Source organism: Crocuta crocuta, unplaced genomic scaffold (genome assembly GCF_008692635.1).
Source record: "Crocuta crocuta isolate KB4526 unplaced genomic scaffold, BGI_CrCroc_1.0 scaffold163, whole genome shotgun sequence".
Lineage (NCBI taxonomy): Eukaryota > Metazoa > Chordata > Mammalia > Carnivora > Hyaenidae > Crocuta > Crocuta crocuta.
Window position 1 is genome coordinate 2,505,372 of NW_027529533.1, and position 20,959 is coordinate 2,526,330.

General features: G+C 41.0%; 4 protein-coding genes across 4 annotated transcripts in view; 2 read left to right on the forward strand and 2 right to left on the reverse strand.

Annotated features, from left to right (window-relative positions):
- The window catches only part of DNAAF2 (dynein axonemal assembly factor 2), a 7,332-nt gene extending 5,591 nt beyond the window's left edge, over positions 1–1,741 (forward strand). The window contains exon 3 of the mRNA XM_077761274.1: positions 1,189–1,741. Coding sequence (XP_077617400.1) covers positions 1,189–1,692 — 504 coding nt within the window. The 3' untranslated portion in view covers positions 1,693–1,741. The remainder of the gene's footprint in view (positions 1–1,188) is intronic.
- On the reverse strand, positions 1,604–6,076 carry MGAT2 (alpha-1,6-mannosyl-glycoprotein 2-beta-N-acetylglucosaminyltransferase). Its single transcript, XM_077761275.1, has 2 exons — positions 5,915–6,076; positions 1,604–5,714 (listed from the first exon to the last, which is right to left on the reverse strand). The coding sequence occupies exon 2, from the start codon at positions 5,658–5,660 to the stop codon at positions 4,323–4,325; it is 1,338 nt and encodes a 445-aa protein (XP_077617401.1). The 5' UTR covers positions 5,661–5,714; positions 5,915–6,076; the 3' UTR covers positions 1,604–4,322.
- Positions 6,077–6,181: 105 nt separating this feature from the next.
- Positions 6,182–7,546, forward strand: RPL36AL (ribosomal protein L36a like). The gene is made up of 2 exons (XM_077761215.1): positions 6,182–6,272; positions 6,987–7,546. Exon 2 carries the CDS (start codon positions 7,018–7,020, stop codon positions 7,336–7,338), a length of 321 nt encoding a protein of 106 aa, XP_077617341.1. The 5' UTR covers positions 6,182–6,272; positions 6,987–7,017; the 3' UTR covers positions 7,339–7,546.
- Positions 7,547–8,803: 1,257 nt separating this feature from the next.
- On the reverse strand, positions 8,804–20,464 carry LRR1 (leucine rich repeat protein 1). Its single transcript, XM_077761216.1, has 4 exons — positions 20,103–20,464; positions 16,300–16,398; positions 13,198–13,919; positions 8,804–11,012 (listed from the first exon to the last, which is right to left on the reverse strand). Exons 1-4 carry the CDS (start codon positions 20,313–20,315, stop codon positions 10,772–10,774), a joined length of 1,275 nt encoding a protein of 424 aa, XP_077617342.1. The 5' UTR covers positions 20,316–20,464; the 3' UTR covers positions 8,804–10,771.
- Between the last annotated feature and the right edge of the window lie 495 nt (positions 20,465–20,959).

Below are 20,959 nucleotides of genomic sequence, written 5' to 3' on the forward strand. Positions count from 1 at the left end.
AAGAGGAAGAAAGGGAATCCCAAGCAGGTTCCACACTGTCAGTGTAGAGCCCAGTGCAAGGCTTGATCTCACAGACTGTGAGATCATGACCTAAGAAGCCCAAATCAAGAGTTGGACGCCCAACTGACTGAGACACCCAGGTGCCCTGGGAGAGACGATCTTAAGGAGCCCAATGTGGGGCTTGATCCCACGATCCTGGGCTGTGGAATCATGACCTGAGCCCAAATCAAGAGTCCCACGTTCAACCCCCTGAGCTACCACATACCCCTAGTTTGGTTATTTTTACTCTTCCAATATTGGACACAGATAATTTAGTAACTAGCACAACTGATTTATATGTGAATGTAGGGAGAGAGTGGCTCTAAAGAATCACAGGAATTCAAGAAATTCAAGAATGACCTTATTGGGGCGCCTGGGTGGCTTAGTCGGTTAAGCGTCCGACTTTCGCTTAGGTCATGATCTCGCGGTTTGTGGGTTCGAGCCCCCGTCGGGCTCTGTGCTGACTGCCAGCTCAGAGCCTGGAGGCTGTTTCAATCTGTGACTCCCTCTCTCTCTGACCCTCCCCTGCTCACGCTGTCTCTCTCTCNCTCTCTGGCCCTCCCCTGCTCCCGCTGTCTCTCTCTCCTAAAAATTAAAAAAAAAAAAAAAAATCTAAAAAGAATGACCTTATTAAAATGACTACTAAGGGTTTATAGGCCAGAATTATTTTATCTTGAAGGAGATGAGCAGTCACTGGAATGAATTAATCAAGAATTAATGCGGGATGCCTGGATGGCTAAGTCAGTTACACATCGGACTTTGGCTCAGGTCATGATCTTGCGGTTCATGAGTTCCAGCCCTGCATCAGGCTCTGTGCTGACAGCCTGAACCTGCTTCGGATTCTGTGTTAATTCTGTGTTTCCCTCTCTCTCTCTCTCTGCCCCTCCCCTCACTTTGTCTCTCTCTCTCAAAAATAAACATTAAAAAAAAAAAGAAAAAAAGAACTAATGCCAGGTTTGCACTGTCTGCATTATTAAAAAATAACTGGCAGCATTTGGAAGATGACTTTGAGGGGCAAGCCTAGAAATCTCAGATCTGCAAGGGTTGTTCCCGCACAACTTACAAAAAAAATCTGTATCCAGGGAGGACTATAATTTAATTTTCTATTGGTTTCAAAGAATTCTTAATTTGTTGTTTCTCTTGACCTAGTTGCAAGAATGTAGTAGCTCTGAGCAGCTTCATGAAAAGGAAGAAAAAGTCAATGAAGGAAGTCCCCTAACTGAAAAAGAAAATATAGAACATCCTACTGCCTCAGCAATGGATTCTGATTCATCCGTGGCAGTTACAGTACTAAAAACAGACACTTGTGGTTCAGTTGTGCGCTTGCAACAAGAGTCTCTTGGTGTTTCTCACATGCCATTTGGAAGGTCTCAGCAACCTGAGTCAAAAACGAAACCTCAATTTATAAAAGAAAAAAGTCCTGCTTACTCAAATGAGGAAAAAGATCTTTTAAAAGAACCAGTGATAACAGAAGAGAAAGAATTAGATGGACACCATCGCTCATTACTAAATGAAACAACATTTCACAATTTACCTGGTCTTGACAACATAAAAGAAACCAATATGCAGGATGGTAGTGTGCAGTTTATTAAAGATCATGTGACTCAATGTGCATTCAGTTTTCATAATTCTTTGCTGTATGACTTGGATTAATTCTATATAATTTTAGAATTTAAAAGTTAAGAGTAAAATTTTTTGGACTTAAAATAGATTATTTTTCTGTTAACTATTATCATAAAACAAAGTATTTAAGAAAGTATAAAATTAAAATTCACAATTTTTATTCTAATGGGGAAACTGGAGATTTTTTTTGCATGTATAATTTATACAAAGTTGCCTTAATTATGGTGATTTTTGTGATTTCTCTGATGTATATTTTTTCTAATGGAGAGTTAAACATATAGTTTTAATACAACTTGTATATATTTGCTTCTGTTTGTTTTTGACTTCTTTTGTTTACCATAACATTAATAAAGTTTTAAAGTAAATATTCACTGAGTTGTGTCTATTACAAAAATTCTCAAGAATTAACTAGAAATTAATCAGTATGTGTGTGTGGTGGGATAGAATCTCCAAACTATGCATTTGTACGTTTCACTAAACAGGATCTATTTGTGCTTGAAATAGAGATTCTTAGAACTTTACCAACCAATATTAATAACCCAAACAATTACAATACAAATACACTGAATGAAATTTGGTTATTTTTGCTTCAACTCTGTATTTTACTCTTCTCTTGTCTGTCACAGAAAATACAGGTTATATAGTGATACCTTTGAAAATTCAGCTGCTTAAAAGATGTTTTTTGGAAGTTACTATTGCAGTATTAAGACATTTCTTGGCCTTATAGAGTACATATATGAATATTTTTAAAAGCTTTTAAGTAATCCCTATACTCAAACATGGGTCTTGAATTTTAACTCCAATATCAAGAGTCGCATACTCCGACTGATCCAGCCAGCCAGCTTACATTTACTAATATTAGAACGAAAAAATCTGGGAATTTGCTCCCATAGGAAAACTGTCTTTGCTATATTACATGAAAACAAAAAAGCCAGTGTTTTCTAGTTAAGTTTTTCTTGTAATATCTAAAAAAGGTAGCAGATAATGTATGCCATTAGTTTTGTGGAATAATTTTGTTGGAGGACAGGAGAAAATCTGAATAGTTTTCTCACAAAAAATTTTAGTACAGCATGAATGCAGAAAGGAAAATATGTTGATCTAATCGCTAACACCAAGACCATGAGCTGATTTCTCTATTTGTTTAAAAAAAAAAAAAATACTAATTCAAATGTCTGGCCCTACCTTAGTCCTGGAAATTACCTAATCCCTTTAGTCCTTTGAACTGGGGAAAGTCAGATCAGAGCACCAAAGGCTAGTACAAAGCCTGGCAATTTATCCTGATTTACATTTATAACCCCTCTAAACTCTGGAACCAGATCCAACGGTGAGGGTAATAAAAAGGTAGTGCATAAAGCAAGAGAACTATTTGCTACACCTAAAATGACCATATGCATTTTTCCACCATAACTTGATGAAATCATTTTAAAACTGTCCATTTAATACATAATTTTCTTAGACTGAAATGATGTCATACCTACACAAATTAATCTGAGTAATTTCTGGTTGGTTATATACTGTTAAGACAAACTTTCACATTAAAGAATAAATTTTAAGCCTGTTTCCTATTATAAACTGTACCTGCCTTTTTAAAAAGTTATGAGTTCAGTTAAAATAAAGCTAGCATTAGAATATTTTTCACTGTGGCATGACTGAACTTTCTATCATTTCTGGCTTTTGAAAACAATTTAGGCTGTATTTCACTTACATGGCAGCCTTTTATTATTCATTAGCTATGTTGGCTAATTTGAAAGCCAGTTTCTTCCAAAGGGAATCCATTGTCAAGAGTGGGGTTTTCTTTAATTCAAATTCAGTTGTATGATGTACAAATAGTTCATATGAACATACAATGCAAGTGTTAAAACTTCTAGAATGCCTTTACTGAATTTTGGCGTAAATAGTAAAGAAAATTTCTTCTACAAAATGATTAGGAACTTTTTATGCAAAAAGGAGTATTTTATTTTGGCAGCACTAAAAGAAAAAAACCCACTGTATTTCTACATTGAGGTGAAAACAGTGTTTAAACTTTCTTATCAAATACATTCCAAAAGAAAGTGTGTCCTATGAAGGTTCCAAAGCACAGGCAAATCTTAAGACAATAATACAGGAATCTGTAATACTGAAAATGTCTGTTCTGATAGGGTGTGTAATAAACATAACTTTTGAATTATAAAACCAGCGAAGCAAACCCTTCCTAGTAACCGTGTCAAGAGTGAAATTGGGCTTGTTCCACTAATACTCTAATGATTCTATTGTAATACTTTTTACCATTATGACAATTTTAAATAAAGTTTGCTGTACTTAAAATAAGTTCTGAAAGTGGAAAAGTGTACAAAGTTCCAGATAAAAAGATTAAGAGATGCAATTTAAATAAAATTTCTCCTCTTTTCTTTGACCAGTTAACAATGATTACCTTTAGCTGATACAGATTGAACTTTAAAACCCGACTCCTGAAATGAAAACTTCTGTTTAAATTTTTATCAGACATAGAAGGAAAAGATTACTATATTTGGACATCTTTTACAAGAATTGTTTTTTTGTGTTTTGTTTTTTGTATTAAAGCAGAAACCAGTCCCTAAACCCTTTTTATTCAATTGTATATCCTGTTTGGACAAATATCAAAAATAGAAGACTGTCACTTTTGCTTTTGTAATTGTGATTTTTCATTGCAGTCTTCTATAACTTTTACAGAGTTCATGGTCCCTAATATCTCCCCACCCTCCGTTTTTCCTAGGTGGGGAAATGGCTGCCACAAACTTCTCACTGATGATTAGAGTTTCTGGAAACAAGTACTGTTTGTTATTATTTAAGAGTGACTCAATTTGGGCACTCTGGGTGGATGGTCTACAGGTTTTCTTGTGGTGCATACCACAGTCTCCAGCATGAAATATCCTAGGAACTTGAGGAACCAGCACTTTCCAGAATTTTGGAAGACAAGATACAGTTAAATATTGAAGAGTCCAGTCCCAGTTATAATCATCGTAAGTACAGAAAGTGTCTGTGCACTCAATCAACTTCTGATAGGCATCCCGGGTCAAGGCTAGACCCATATTGTGCTCTGTGGATTTCCAAGTTTTCACATCTACCTTGTCAGCAATGCCATGGAAACTGCGACTGGCCGTATAGGTCCCCAGTGAGAGAACGTCACACTCAGGACACTCCTGCTGCTTCAACTTCCACATCTTTTTGAAGACATGGTAAAAGTCTGGGGCTAAGTAGTGATCTTCCTCTAGGAAAACTATGAGGCCAGCATAGTCTCGAAGAACTTTAACCCTTTCCCATACAAAATGCAGCTTCCACCACCAGTGGTGTTTGGTTTGGGAGAACTTGGCCTCTCGATAATGGCCAAAGGAGTCGGGATACTCAGCATTAATGCATCCCATCTTCAAAGCTGCATTCTTCTCCAGGTCTCTGGGGCAATCTCTGGGGTCGCTGCCTGGAAACTCGTTGGGGTACAACTGAATGCTGAAAGGAAAGAACACCTGCAGAACCGGACAGAAATCCACGCCAGCGATCAGCTGATTGATCTCTGTCGACCAGAAGTCATGGCTAAAGATGACGAGGACGCTGTCGATGCCCTGGGCTTTCCGGAGTGAGTCCAGCAGCAGTCTGAGGTAGTCGGGCCGGTTATGCACCTGGACCACCAGCACCAGCTCTCGGGGGGTCCAGGAGCCGGCCTTGTCTACATTCCTCAGCGTCTGGTCAAAGTTCAGCTGGTACACCAGGGACCTGTACCGCAGCGTCAGGTTGTCCGCCTCGGACTGCGGGGCCGCGGGGACCAGCGGAGCCGCCGACTCGTTGGAGACCCGGCGGATGCCCGACACAGCAGAATGGTCCCCGCCCCGGCCGCCCGCACCTCGCGCGGGCTCGGCGTCCAGCAGCGGCGGGGCGAGGGCCTCGTTCTTCCTTTGTCGCCCATTGCTGCTCCAGAGGACGAAGCCGCAGGCGGCCACCACGAGCGTCAGGATCAGCACCTTCCGCTTGTAGATACGGAACCTCATGGTCTCCAGGGCCGGGAGCGCTGGCGGGCGGGCGCGAAAAGGAGCTAGCGGCTTCTGCACAGAAGGGGCGGGCGGGTGGCGGCCGTCGCCTTGGCCTGTGGCANCGCGCCGCCCGGGCTCCACACATCCTCGCCTAGCTCGGGCAGCGGCCCCGCGGCTAGGAGCCGCGGCTCGGCATCGCCTCGGTCCTCTCCATTCAGCAAGGGTCCCGGAAGAAGCCCCGCAGCGGCCCTACCGCACCCCCGCTTGGTTACCTGCGCCTCCAGCGGCCCTGCGTCCTCTGCGCTCTCATCCTTACTCGGGCCCTACACCGCCAAGACCGAGCGACGCAGCCTCGCCCCACTCCGTCTGCGACCGTTCTGACAACCCGCGACTGGCCCGCGGAGCGCCGGGGCCCTCCGGCCCACACCCCTCCGGCCCGCCCCTAAGGCCGCTGGTTGGAGCTTCCAGGACGCGTCCGGGGACGCCAGACAGCCGCCGCCTGCTGCCTATTGGTTCCGTAGTACTGTCGCTCACGCACAGTTCCTGCTTCCGCTCCGTTCCTCCCTTTCCTGTGAGGCGCGAGCAAGGCGAGGCGAGGCGCGGCGAGCATCGTGCACCGCGGGTATCCCGGTAAGCTAAGACTCTGTGTGGCCGTCTAAGCAGGACCCCCAGTACTGAGAACCCGGGTGTGGACTCGCCCCTTGTGGGAACTGGAGGGCGAGACCCGCCGCCTTGGTTTGGTAGAGCTAGAGAACTGGCTTCTCCCTTTGGAAAGGGGCTCAGGAATGGCGGCTAGTGGGCCAGGAGGCACATATTAAGGACACGTCAGCCGTCAGGGTCGCTCTGACGGGTGGCTGTGCTTCTGAGAGGAAATGTGAAACCAGACTGACTTGGTTCCCGGAGAAGGACCTGAGGCGGGACGTAGCAGTAGCCACTGTCCAGGCGCCGGAACGTGGGGGAAGAGGGTGCGAGGAAGAGTCGGAAGCTCTAGCGGTGGCCTTCTTTGAGAAAGGAAATTAGACAGACACCGATTCGCTATTCTTTTTGGACAGCCACAGTAAATTAAACTCCAAAGGAAGCCAGTTTGTACGGGGAACTGGCTCCTGGGCCCTCCTGTGCTGCTCCATCGCAGGCTAATTTTTATTGTTTCATTCTATAAATGTTCTAATAATTTAAGCATTCCAAAAAGGTGTGCGCTTTTCTGTGTAATTTATTCTTCTGTGAAATGAGTACTTGGTGGGTTGTACGTTAGTGATATAGGTAATGCTGTAATGTTTTCCTGTATTTTTAAAGCACAGTATTCAAAATATTTAACGTCTGCTGTAACTTTAAATATTCTACCAGTTTTGATCGTGCTGACAGCGCTGCTGCAAAGATGGTCAATGTTCCTAAGACCCGAAGGACTTTCTGTAAGAAGTGTGGGAAGCATCAGCCTCACAAAGTGACCCAGTATAAGAAGGGCAAGGATTCCCTGTATGCCCAGGGAAAGAGGCGCTACGATCGGAAGCAGAGTGGCTATGGTGGGCAGACGAAGCCAATTTTCCGGAAGAAGGCTAAAACCACAAAGAAGATCGTGCTGAGGCTTGAATGTGTGGAACCTAACTGCAGGTCCAAGAGGATGCTGGCCATTAAAAGATGCAAGCATTTTGAACTGGGAGGAGATAAGAAGAGAAAGGGCCAAGTGATCCAGTTCTAAGTTTTCAAGAAAACGTTGTCGCTTGTAGCAACGCTGTGTGTATGAAAATAAATACAGTGATATTTTTGCTCAAATACTCTCATTTCTTGAAATGTAAATAAAACATGTTTGATGTGATTCAGAATTAAGGAAGTAACAGCAAATTTGTCAATGAGCTAAGATTGATCATTTTCTCAAATTATTAAATTTAGTTCCATGAGAATCAGAATTTTGTTCGTGTGTGTGTGTGTGTGTGTGTATGAAGACAGGACGGCCACCTCCAACTTTACAACTAGGTTATGGTCTATATTTTTTATCAGGAAAAAACCTCACACCGTCTTTACCTTTTCTGGTCCATTTCAAGTATTAGGTGAATTCATAATCATGATTGAAGAGTTCCTGGGAAATGTCAAATCAGATTTTGAAAAAAAGTAAATGAAGAGGCCAAATTGGGCCTGTGTATAGCAGACTGGGGCAGAGTATCAAAGAGGATAAAAAGCTGACTTTGCAAATTAGTGTTCGGTAGGGACCACTAGCCATATAGATATTTAAATTAAAGGGGCGCCTGGGTGGCTGGCTCAGTCAGTTAAGCGTCAGACCAACTCAGGTCATGATCTCATGGTTTGTGGGTTCGAGCCCCACGTCGGGCTCTGTGCTGACAACTGGCTCAGAGCCTGGAGCCTGTTTCGGATTCTGTCTTCCCCTCTCTCTCTGACCCTCCCCTGTTCATGCTGTTCTCTCTCAGGAAAAAAAATTTTTTTTTTAATTAAATAAAAAGTTCCTCAGGGCACCTCGGTGGCTCAGTCGGTTAAGTGTCCAACTTTGGCTCAGGTCCTGTCTTGCAGTTAGTGAGTTTGAGCCCTGCATCAGGCTCTCTGCTAACAGAGTCTGGAGCCTGCTTCTGGTTTTGTGTCTCCCTCTCTCACTGCCCCTCCCTTACACTCTGAGAGTCTCTCTCAAAAATAAAGATGAAAAATGGGGCGCCTGGGTGGCTTAGTCGGTTAAGCGTCNAGTTTAAAAAAAAAACAGCTCCTCAGTTACACTAGCAGCTACACTTAATGCTCAATAGCCACATGTGCCGAGTGGCTACTGTATTTACACAACACAGATACAGAACATTTCTGTTTCTTTGGGTGGTATGGTTTTAGACTGGTCCTGAATGTTAGGCAGGAGTTAAAAACTGCTAACTGCAAAATGTTCTAAAGCTAGTGAAAAACGAGGAGTCCATAATAGCATGGACTGCTTTTTGAATCTTTTAGAAGCTACTCTGGGAGATATTCAAATGTTACAACTTGGTTATTAGGAGGTTTGAGGAAGCAAGTAGTTACCACTGAAAACAGGAAGGCTGAAACTCAAGTGAGCCTTGTAACCCATGAAAGGCAAAAAAATAAAAATAATAGTATCAAAAGAAGAAATAAACTGACAAAGAGGATGGGTAATGAGAAGACAAATTCTGCATTTTGTACAAGAATTTTAAGTTGGCTAAGATAGTTGCATGGGATGACTTTTAGATGAGTAAGAATGCAAAGGCAAAGGGCTAGGGTGTAGGAGTAACAGATGGCTAGCACTTTGTCCCAACATAGACACATCTGCATTTGTTGATGAAGGAACTTCTTCTTCAAGAACATGTAAAAATCAGATACAAGTTAAATATGTCACAATACATTTTTTTTTAAAGAACTGTTTTAAAGTAGTTACATAACATGGGTAATTCCTCACCATTTTCAGTTTAGAAAATCCTAAGACACTTTACTTACAGAATTCTTGGTTTTAAAGAGCAAAAATGAATTAACTTTAGAAGGCAGTAAAAAAGCCTGGACTTAAAAATCTCAGATCTGGGTTCATGTTACCTCCCTCCTAGGGGAATTTGTGAGGATTAAACAAAATACTATATGTAAAACCCCTGTGACAAATACGCAGCTAAATGGCAGCTCTTTTTATTTAAGCCATGTTTGCATTATATGTATGATTTTTTAAAATGAGAAACCAGAATGTAGAAATTTTTGCGGGAAGAATTGACCACAAGAAATACAAATTTAAGGTCACCCAAAGAATTACGGTTCTGAATCAAAGTATCTGCTCTGAGAAGAAACTATGTTTTGGAGAGGATAGCATAAAGTTATAATAAAAATCTTCTAACATTTGGGGATGCCTGCTCAGTTAAGGGTCCGACTTTGACTCAGGTTCTTATCTCACGGTCTATGAGTTTGATCCCTGTGTGAGGCTCTCTGCTGACAGCTTAGAGCCTGGACCCTGCTTTGGATTCTGTGTTTCCCTCTTTCTCTTCCTATCCCGCTTGTGCTCGCTCTCAAAAATAAACATTAAAAAAAATTCCTTAAAAATCTTCTAACATTTAAAACCGTATTTACTCAATACTTTTATTTTCAGAAAAGAATAAAATGGTCCAAATAAATATTTTAGGAGGACAGAGGAAGTAGTAATAACCTAAAGCGGTAACAAATAGTCTTACACAAATTCTACCTTTAATTCCAGGCTCAGAACACCAATGATATGTTAACACTAGAGAAGATTTTCTCTAGTAACTTTTACTCTTTCACTTCCTTTGTTCCCAGAATCCAATTATGAGGCCGATCTGAAGAAGGGTGGTGCGAATGTACAGAACGGAGTTCTACTGATTCCATTTCCCACATTTCTTTCAAGCAGCTACATTTTCTATTCCCTCTAACCTAGTTAAAATCCTGATCATAGTTCAGATCTTATAGCACCACCACTTTTTAAAGTAAAATCTTGAAAATATTAAGTGACTAAAATAATAATCAGAAAAAGAACAACCCTCAAATACAGAATGTAATCAGTAAAAAGCAATTTTCTCTTCTTCCTACCCAACCCTAAAACCTTGTTCCAACTCTAAAAGTTAAAAATATGTAAATCACAACAAAGATTATATGATAACATTATAAAACTTCTAAAACCTGAAGACTGTTTATCCCAAAACAACTCCAACTTTATGCTTGATGAATAAAGAATTCTAGATACAGAATTATATACTTGAAAAACAAAGTTTCATACCAAACAAGTTTTCACTAAAATTTAGACTCTATTAGTCCTCCAAGGTGTATTTTCTGTATATAGAAACTCAATTTCCTTAATTGAAATTCAAGAAGGAAAATGATATGAAAATTCTATGACCAGAGTGATAGGGATCAATATCTGTTTAACATTAAAAGATAACCCTACAACACATTTTGGAAACACTAGACTGAAATCAACACAAAGTGCAATAAACTGATAACAGTCTACTTTCACAATAAAACTATAAGTTTTAATGAAATTACGGTTTTACAAATGATTGAAACTGTTAGAATAAGACATTCCTCCCTTCAAGTAAGTATACAAAAAGTTCTCTTTCTCTAATTTAAAACTATTAAACCACATATGAATCCCATGGTGATATGTAACTAAATGGAATTTCTTCTTTTTGTGGTAACACCAATTACTTTAACATATCACAGGAATTTACATAACAGGCTAGAGAACAGAAGTAAGAGATAATAGGTGCTTCAGTACCACCCATATTATCTACTAAGACCACAGTGTGAGCAACAGAGTGTAGATTCATGGTAGTAGTTCCTTGAATAAAACAGCTTAGACAGAATCTTCCACAGACACAGGTTTTAGCAGTGTCCAAATCTTGGCAAAGATGAAAAGGAATGATATGAGAGGCATATGGAATCCTATTGGAAAAAAAAAAGTTTAAAAAATATTTAGTATGTTATTAGATTCAGAATATTCATGTATTAGGTCACAAATTACCAGATACTGAATTATAACCGTGGAAAAATAAGATTACTCTATTAAGTGACTCAGTATATTCTTTCTTCCAAACTGTTAAGAATGGCGACAACACGCCGTTGAGCATCCGACTTTTGCTTAGGTCATGATCTCGCGGTTCGTGGGTTCGAGCCCTGCGTCGGGCTCTGTGCTGACTGCCAGCTCAGAGCCTAGAGCCTATTTCAGAGTCTGTATCTCCCTCTCTCTCTGACCCTCCCTTGCTCACGCTGTCTCTCTCTCTCTCTCAGGAAAAAAAAAAATGGCGACAACACCATATGGCATATTGAAAACCTAAGAGGATCTATACTACTCCATAAAGTATCTTTTAGCACTGTCACTTAATAGCATCACCCATGGAATAGAATGAAGAGATCTATCTAGATTGTATTATCAGTATAACATGATCATTTAAAGCTTACAGCTCTAGTATCCAGTTCTCATAATGGTAATGGGAGAATTACTGAGTTCTATTTGTGAAGAAACATTTATTTAAATTTAAATACTCTCCTAGGCATCAAATGTTCAAAAGGGAATTTTAAACTGTGAGACAGATTTAAAACACATATTGTTTGGGGTATTTTTACTTTACTGGCTGAGCAAGTACTGACCTCACCTTGCTTAAATCACTCACCCTCTTGCTTGAAACTTCAATGGTGTCCCTATGCTATTAAAATCAAGTCAAGCTCAAAAGCAATCCAAAACGGGCCCCTGGGTAGCTCAGTTGGTTAAACGGCTGACTTCAGCTCAAGTCATGATCTCACAGTTCATGAGTTCAAGCCCCACATCGGTGTCTGTGCTGGCAGCTCAGAGCCTGGAGCCTGCTTCTAATTCTGTGTTTCCCTCTCTCTCTACCCCTCCCCTGCTCACTCTCACCAAAAAAAAAAAAAATCCAAAAAAGTCAAACTCTTTCACCCTCATCTATGAGACACTGTAAGGTGATCTCTTGAGGTGGCCTGCCCATTGCCCAACTCCTTACTAAACCATGCTCCAAATCACTTTGTCTCCCAGTCTTTTCTTTGCTCTCTAGTCCCTAGCTTAGGCTGGCACATAATAGGTGTTCATATTTTTTCAACAAATAATTAAAACCTACTCTTATAATTTAAACAGAATTCAAAACCCTATTAGGAAGTCTGAAAAGATACATATAAATAAAAAATAGTTTACTTTTCATAATGGATTTGGGACTGGTCTTGGTTGCAATTTACTTTTTTTTCCACATGTACTAATTTGTTGCTTGTATAAATAACAATTTTTTAAAAAACTATCTAGGAAGTGTCTACCACCTGTTTTTATATTAAACTGTTTCAAGCTACTGGTTATAGCCTAAGGAAAGAGGTAATAGTTAAAAACTGTTATTTTCTATCTAACATAATTTAAATTCCCACATACTTTTCTAATAGAACATAACTTTATGTTTGTAACCAGTAGTGAGGACAATTTACCAAAGGCGAGATAAGAGGCATTATTCTCATAGCTTTGGATTTGTATCCTTTTTATAACAAGTCGGCTGAAAACACTTGATAGATAGAAATGAAGTGGATAGACAGAAGTGAAGGGGCGCCTGGGTGGCCCAGTCAGCTAAGCGTTCAACTTCAGCTCAGGTCATGATCTCATGGTTCATGGGTTCAAGCCCTGCATTGAGCTCTGCGCTGACAGTTTAGAGTCTGGAGCCTGCTTCAGAATCAGTGACTCCTTCTCTCTGCCCCTCCCCCACTTTTTTGAGATCGCTCTCAAAAATAAATAAACATTTAAAAAAATTTGATGGCATGTAATAAACCCTATAACTGAAAAGTGAAGCAATGAAAGGGGTGCAGACAAAACTTTAGATAGGGTGGTCAGGAAAGGCCTTTCTGGGTGTCACTTGGGAAAAGAATTGGCTTGAAGTGAGAAAGTAAGTTATGGAACTTTCTGGAAGAAAAGCATTCCAAGCAGAGGTAAGGAGCAGCAAGAAGGCCACTGGAGCAAGGTGTCAGACTGTGCACAGCATTGTAAACTATGTTAAAGACTGTGACTATTACAATGAGGATGATGAGAATACTAGGATTTTAATCAGACGTACTGCATTTTATGACTATTAAAAAGTCTTACCTATTATATAACATGGCTCGTGCAGAGGATTCCAATAACGTTAATGGCGTTTGCAGCATTATAACTGGAAGAGCTTCTGGTTGTTCAAAAGTATTTCCAAAAAGATCCAAGTACTCAAGGCATAAATTTTGAAATTCACTAGGTAAAAATGGAAGCTTATTTCGAGCTGCTGACAAAAAACGCAGGTTTGTCAACTGTCCTATCTTGAAAGGAAATCGAATCAATTCATTATCATCAAGGTTTAAATCTGTAAGTTCTCGGAGTTGGCAAAACTGCACAGGGAGCGCCTTAATTTTGTTCTTGCTGAGATCCAAACTCCGAAGTGACTTCTGGAGTGTAGACTGACATAAAGCTACACTAAACGATTCCAAGTGATTGTCACTCAAGTTAAGTTCTTGAAGATGGATGAGGTCTCCAATTGTAGCTGGAAGCTTTTTTATATGGTTGTGACTCAAGTCTAGTTTCCTAAGGTTTTTTAAGCAAAGCATACGCATATCAACTCGGACAAGCCCACAATAAGAAGTCTGAAGATGTTCCAGAGAATATGGGAAGTTCTTGCTTAGAGGATAGTCCTTTTTGGATGTGATAACCATCTTAGTTTTAAATTTTTCAAATTCTGAAGTCTTCACTGGTGTGAAGGTTGAAAGTGGTATCTCAATATTACAACCTCTATGAGCAAGTCTCACAGCTGAAAGGAAACTCTTTAAGCTGCTGGAATTGGCCTAAACAAATAAAAATAAGTTGTACAATTAAATTCCATTTTAGATAATACATGCATACTAATTCATCCTATAACAAATTCTATAAAAAGTTATACATGCAAATGATGCAATCATTTCTTAAAAATGGCTATAAAAACAAATTTTTTACTATTTTGACTAAATTTCAATATAGATACAAAAAAATTTGCAAGTTTCTGGAAAAATATTATGTTGAGAGACATACTCTAAATAAAACCACTCAGAAGAGAACCAAAAGAGCATAAAATAAGACAGGAATACACGAAAAGATTCCACGTAAGACTTGGGTTTAAGATGAACGGAGGCAAATCTCCAGTGTCTCTGAGATAGTCTAAGATGGCTACAGGGCCAAATGGCACTGTAAAAAGTGCTGGAAAACATCAAAAGCAAGAGATTGCTTCCAGTTGGACAGAAAAATCACTAATAGAGTGGTATGGGAACTAAGCTGTCAACAGAAATAACTAATGCTTGCAGGATATTTCAGAACTTTCCTAAAGTTTACATGTGAAGTACTAGTAAACTTGCAGCAAGTTTGAGAAACAGTATGTGATCCTATCTGGTCAGAATATGAGATGTTTGGAAAAGTGTAAAAGACTAGAAATACAGTGTGGGGATGATATAGATGAACCCAATACCAAGATAAGGAGGATGGAAATCTTTTAAAAACTTGGAACAGGAGAATTACATGAGAAAAGCTAAATATTATTTCAGCAGAAATATACACAGTCAGGTAGTGTGAGTAAAGTCTGGAGACCTGGTCAAGTAGGTCTGGGGCAGGGTACCAGCTTAAAGATTTGGGAGTTATAAATAATGACTGAGCTACGAGAATGGAAAGCAGGTACGGTAGAGAACAGGCAAAAGATTGGAATAAAGCCTTTAATGGGAGATACAAAAAAAGATGCTAGAGATAGGAGATAAAGAAGTGGCTAAGGAAACCAAAGGTAAACCAGGATAATGCCCTGTCAGATGCCAAGAAAGGAAGGTTCTATTAAGAAAGGAGTGGTCATCAGTGTCAAATTCTACAGACCTCAAAATAGTCAATGTGATTGGCAAAAAGGAAGGAAACCAGTGATCTCTGAATTAGTTTTGATAAACCACTGAAAACAAAGGTCAAACGAGATAGTATGTGTAGGCAGTGGATTTAACCTTGTCTTTTGGAAATTTGTCTACTCTATTTTCTTGATTGGTAAGACTTCAGCTTGTTTTTAAGTAGAAAGAAAGAGTAGGATAAGCTGAATATCAAGAAAAAATGATAAACTACAAGAACAGGAGGCAGGACAAAATGTTTCCATTCAATACAAATACCTTAAATAGTCATTAAACTTTGATGTTTACAAAGCACTTTGCTTGGGGTTAAGGATAATAAAAGGTTGAACAAGACATTGCTTCTACGCTCTGGGAAGGGGGAGGGAGGAGAGAGGAAAAGGGGAAATTGGGCTCAGTAAAGTTTTATTTTAATGGCTTAAATATTTTTAAAAATGATAATAATAAATAAAATAGCCCCAGAATGGAGGTGTCTGGGTGGCTTAGTCGGTTGAGTGTCTGACTTGGCTCAGGTCACAATCTCACGGTTTATGAGTTCAAGCCCCACATCAGGCTCTGCACTGACAGCAAAGAGCCTGCTTCAGATGGTCTGTCCCTCTCTCTCAAAATAAAGACACACACACACACACACACACACCCCCAAATGGTCATAACTGCATTTTTTTTTTAAATATCAAATTTAGATCTGTAATGGGTGATTTTGCTGGCAAACGTAGATGTGTGCCACTGGCCTTACAGAACTCTAGTCTAAGAGCACCCTAAGGCTCTGGCTGAGCTCAGAGACCAGCCATTTTGCTTCCTCCTAATCCTGCATAGCCTTACTGGGCTGACTATACTCTTAGAGCCATGCCAGCATGCCAGAGAAACTGTGTATGTGTCTGGTGAGTTTTTGAATTCTACCACAGACCTGCCATGGCTTCTTCAAACACACCTGCCAAGTGTCCATCCCTATTCAGCTAGTGGGATATCAAGGGTCCTCAAATAGCCTTTTCTTTAAAGAAAATACTGCCAATCAACCTAATTGTTACTGTTTTTTTAAAACAATTTTTTACATTTGTTTTCATTTATTACCTATATATATCTACATTTATTTATTTAGAGAGAGAGAGAGAATGAGAGAGAGAGAGAGAGCGAGCAATTGGGGGAGGGACGGAGAGAGACAGAATCCCAAGTAGCCTCTGCGCAATCAGCACAGAGCCCAATGAGGGGGTCAAACTCATGAACTGTGAGATCAAGACCTGAACCAAAATCAAGAGTCAAACACTTAATAGACTGAGCCACCCAGATGCCCCCTTTAATCATGCTTTTAATACCATACCTTACTTAGACATATATCCACAGGAGGCTCCTTTAACCGAACAGTAGCTTTCCCCTCATCCATAAATTTGGTGAAGAACTGCTCAATGTTCTCCTTGAGCTGTTTAAAACCAATGAGAAAAAAGGACAAAATCAGGTATTATTATTCAGTAATATTCATTACAATTAGAATATCCCAGTCACTTTCCCAGGCTTCTACTCCTTAAGTCTGGGTGTTTTGTGGTTTAAAGTTTTTATTTCAGGGGGAGTTTTTAGTACTTAGGTAGCAACATTTCTTATCTAGATTCTGGTAGATATTGCTATTTTATCAGGTCAGTAACTCTTTCCTGTGACTCCTGTTTGGGAGAATGCTCCTCTTCTCCCATTCCAACTACGTGGCTGTAGAAGCTACCAATAGTAGTTACTTGCCTTCTTAACTTCGGGCCATTAGTCTCAGGTGGACACACCTCCCACAAGATTATAAACTCCATGAAAGCAGACATCTTGTCTCCTTTGTTCACTATTAGATCCACGGAACTACCACAGTGACTGACACATAACAGGTGCTCAAAATTTTTTAATGACTGATGCTTCTGCTTTAGACTTCAACAACTATTTATTGAGAAGCCACTCTGTGCTAAGTACTATGATAGGGGGCTTGAAACAATAGTTGTGAGTAAGACCAACACAGTAATTATGCTTATAAACTATCAGTCTGATGAGAGACAATTACTAAGTAAGTAGTTACAAGCATAACAAATATTAAGATAAGGGAAGTACAGATTGCTCTAAGACCTTATATAGCAAAGGAATATAAAACTTACCTTAAAGGTGAGAACTGAAGGATTAGGAGATGTGGGCAAGTGAAGATAGTGGGTGAAAAGAGAAGGAATAAGCCTACCAATAAGAAGGAAAAATGTGTGGGGTGCCTGGGTGGCTTAGTCGGTTAAGCGTCTGACTTTCACTTAGGTCATGATCTTGCGGCTCGTGGGTTCGGGCCCCGCATCGGGCTCTGTACTGATTGCCAGCTCAGAGCCTGGAGCCTGTTTCAGTCTGTGACTCCCTCTCTCTCTGACCCTCCCCTGCTCACGCTGTCTCTCTCTCTCTCCTAGAAATTGAAGGAAAAAAAAAAACCACCACTATTAAAAAAATGAAATAAAGTTCTACATGAATACTTAAAAAAAAAAAAAAGAAGGAAAAATGTGTGCAAAGCCTTGAAGGCAAGAGATCTTGACAGCTGCGAGGAGATGGAAGAAGTTTAATGTGGCTGAAGGATCCAGGGAAAAGAGGCAGGTGAGCTTGGACAGGCAAACAGGGATTGCACGGTGAAAGATTTTGCAGCCATGTGAAGAATTTTGGATTTTATTCTGAGAATGATATCTATTGAATGACCTGAAGCTGGGAACATAGTTAGATCTACATTTTTAAAAAATGTTTATTTAATTTATTTATTTATGGGGGGGGCCACAATCCGAAGCTGGCTGTGCTTGATCAACTGGGGCTTGATCTCATAAACCTTGAGATCATGACCTGAGCTGAAATCAAGAGTTAGATGTTTAACTGACTGAGTCAACCAGGCATCCTAGATCTACATTTTGATAGATTCCCTTTAACCACAGTGTAAGAGGGAGAATGGGATGGGGGCAAGTAGAGATAGGGATATAACATATATACATATTTTTTAAACGTTTATTTATTATTGACAGACAGAGAGAGACAGAGCATGAGCATGAGAGGGGAAGAGAAAGGGGGAGACATAGAATGTGAAGCAGGTTCCAGGCTCGGAGCTGTCAACACAGAGTCTGATGCAGGGCTCAAACTCACAAACTGCGAGATCATGACCTGAGCTGAAGTCAGACGCTTAACTGACTGAGCCACCTAGGCTCAGGGGGGGCCTATCCCCAACAGGGATATCTTTTAAGAGATTGGCCAGACAAGGAATTATGGTGGTTTAGACTGCAGCTGGGATGGAAGGAGGTATGAAAATCTGAAAGAATCCTAGGAAGAAGAATTGAAAGGATTCAATAATACAATACTTTTGAGGATGCAAAAGCCTTAAGTTTTCTGGATAGAGCAGAGCTATTTAATGATCAGAAAAGCAGGTTTTGGGGTGGCAAGGAAAAATAATTTTTAGATATTTTGAGTTTGAAATGCTACAACACATCCAAGTGAACATTTCCAATTGAAAGAAGATTCAAGTTGCAAGTTAAGGGAGAGGACTAGCTAAAGATACAGATTTGTAAATCACTGTGCAGTAGCTGAGTCATGGGGAAGAAAAGTTGGTATAAGAAAGATCTCCAACGTATTTCCCACACTTAGCACTAATAACTAGTCTTCAAGGCTGAGGACCAATACCACTTTAATTCATTTAACAAATGTTTATTGGGCACCTACTATGTCCCAAGCCCTCTGGCACCACCTCTACTACAAAACTTTCTCAAGCCGTTATAATCAGAATTCATTTCGCTGTTTGATACTACTGAACTTCTAACCTTAACTATAGCACTTACATACTCCACCTTGTACTGTAAGCACTGGTTTCTATTTCTTTTCTAGTCTTGGAAGGACAGTGACCAAATCAAGTTTATCTCCCAAAGTATCTAGCACTCCATCATGCACATACTAAGTCTTCAACTTAGAGTTCACAATAAAATTCTGATGAGGATTACCACTTCCAATTATTAGTGCAGTAGAAGTTTGATGGGCAGTGGTTACAGACTTAAAATAGAACGTGAGCTGACCATGAAAGAGGATTTGGGGAAGAAGGTGGAGGAAAAAAGGGAGACCCAAATCTTGTGATGAGTTAGCTTCTGTCAGCTTACAGTCTTCTACGGAATGTTGGGTGATTGCTAAAGTCCTTTCAAATTGAAAAATTCCACGAAGAGGCGAAATCATTTACACTTTCAATTGCCTATATCAAATATTAAGTGTCTCTGAATGAGATGGTAATATCCCCTTTCCTTAACCTGAGTATACATCCTGGAGTACAACACTGTAAGGGAAAGAATCCTAGAAACTGTATAAAATCCAGTCAAGAGTCAGATGCAAGGGTGGGAGATGAGTTGCCCCCTCAACTTTATTAACAGTAGACACAAGCGTATTCCAGTCACTCTGAAAAAATAGCACAGTACCTGGTGAAATGAGGGGGAAAAGATTTTATGAAACCTGTGCTGTGGAAATTCTATTTCAACTTCCAACTACTTCTAGAGTTTACTACTGCGATGCAGATGAGAGAAGCCCTGGTCCTAGAAACTCAAGTTTAAGGAAATTAAATAAAGAAGGGAGAAAGAAAGGAAGATGTAGTAAGCAATAACATTAGTATAAATATCAAGATGCAACCCAAAGGATTACTGTTTTACTACTGTAGTAATCTGGTCTAGCGATCCTGGATACTATCCATCGTCACTTAAAGCCTTAAAAAAAAAAAAAAGCCAGCGAAAATACTATGGGAGAAAACAATTTATCGAACAAAAGTGCAATTATTTAACTGTTTCCCCAAAGGGGACTGCTGTTCCATTTAAAAGATTAGTTTCATGCAGGCCGAATTTCCAGAGGATTTAAGACAGCAGGGATGCCATCTACTACTAAATAGAAACGCTATCCATTTGGAGCCAAAGAAGTGGGAAAGAAAAAAAGGAGAAGGTGCGCTCTCAAAAAGCTTTCCTCTTTCGGGTCCACAGGGAGACGGCCATGATTGCGGGGGTGGTAGTGGGGCGCAGGTACCCGCCAGACCCGCTCCAGCCTCTGGAACAAGCGGGTGCGCAAGGCTCGAAAGGGAAGAACTCGGGGCTGATTTCCAACGCAGGGCCTATTCGGTCCACTCACCTCATAGCGGGTCCCGCGCTTGTCCCTCATGGTGCAGATGACCAGGCAGGTAGGACGCGGGCCGCCTCGCTCGCCTCCAGCCCGAGGCCGCAGCTGACTCCCGGGCGTCTGCTGACAGAGGCTCAACACCGCCCGGACGCCCTTGCCCCGGTTCCTCATTCCCAAAGCCGGCAAGTGCCGACTGACAACCTCAACCTCGCAGTGCAGCTTCATTTCGCGCGAGCCGCAGCAAGAGGTCCACAACTCGGCTTTGAAACTTCCCCCTTCCCGCCGAGCAGGGCCGCCACCGGGGTCCTCGAGCGCGCGGGCTGTCCTCGGATCTGCCTGTCTGCTCGGAGTGCTAACAGCTCGGGTTTTCTCAGTACAGTGGCTCTATGGGTCTGCAGGGGCGACGGCCTCCCTTTTCACTTGCAGGGCCGAGTCCTCACTGTGGCTGCGGGTCGGTGGAGCGCGGATACCGGCCCCCTGAGGACTCGGCTCGCATCTCTCGAGCCGGCGACTGGCGAAGGCGCAACGTCCTTTCCCGGGAACGCTTGCGGCTGGAGGCACATGTGGTTATTGTTTGGGGCGGAGATCTGTTTCCCGCGGTTGAACTTAACGCGTTTCCTGTACCTGTTGGGTTGCTGAGTTTCCCAAAGGGAAGCCGGTATCCCTGTATTAAAGGGAAAGTCTGCTTACTTATATAGCTTCGGAACTGGGGAGTTGCCCAATGCCAGCCGGGGCCAGCATGCCCCGGTGCTGATGGGCTGGTGTTTGTTTTGTTTTGGGTGGCTCCCCCCCAACCCCCCTCCCCGAGGCAACACCTGCCACGTCAGAATGGAATTTGATAGGACAATATTTGACTTGGCAATTTCTGT

What these genes read in the sequence shown, in the direction of transcription:
- MGAT2 (XM_077761275.1), bottom strand. Translation starts at nt 5,660, where the DNA reads ATGAGGTTCCGTATCTACAAGCGGAAGGTGCTGATCCTGACGCTCGTG.
- RPL36AL (XM_077761215.1), top strand. Translation starts at nt 7,018, where the DNA reads ATGGTCAATGTTCCTAAGACCCGAAGGACTTTCTGTAAGAAGTGTGGG.
- LRR1 (XM_077761216.1), bottom strand. Translation starts at nt 20,315, where the DNA reads ATGAAGCTGCACTGCGAGGTTGAGGTTGTCAGTCGGCACTTGCCGGCT. An exon ending in TGGATATATGTCTAAGTAAG is followed by an intron (nt 13,920 to 16,299) that starts GTATGGTATTAA and finishes TTATTTGTTTAG; the next exon opens with GCCAATTCCAGCAGCTTAAA. An exon ending in CGAGCCATGTTATATAATAG is followed by an intron (nt 11,013 to 13,197) that starts GTAAGACTTTTT and finishes TTTTTCCAATAG; the next exon opens with GATTCCATATGCCTCTCATA.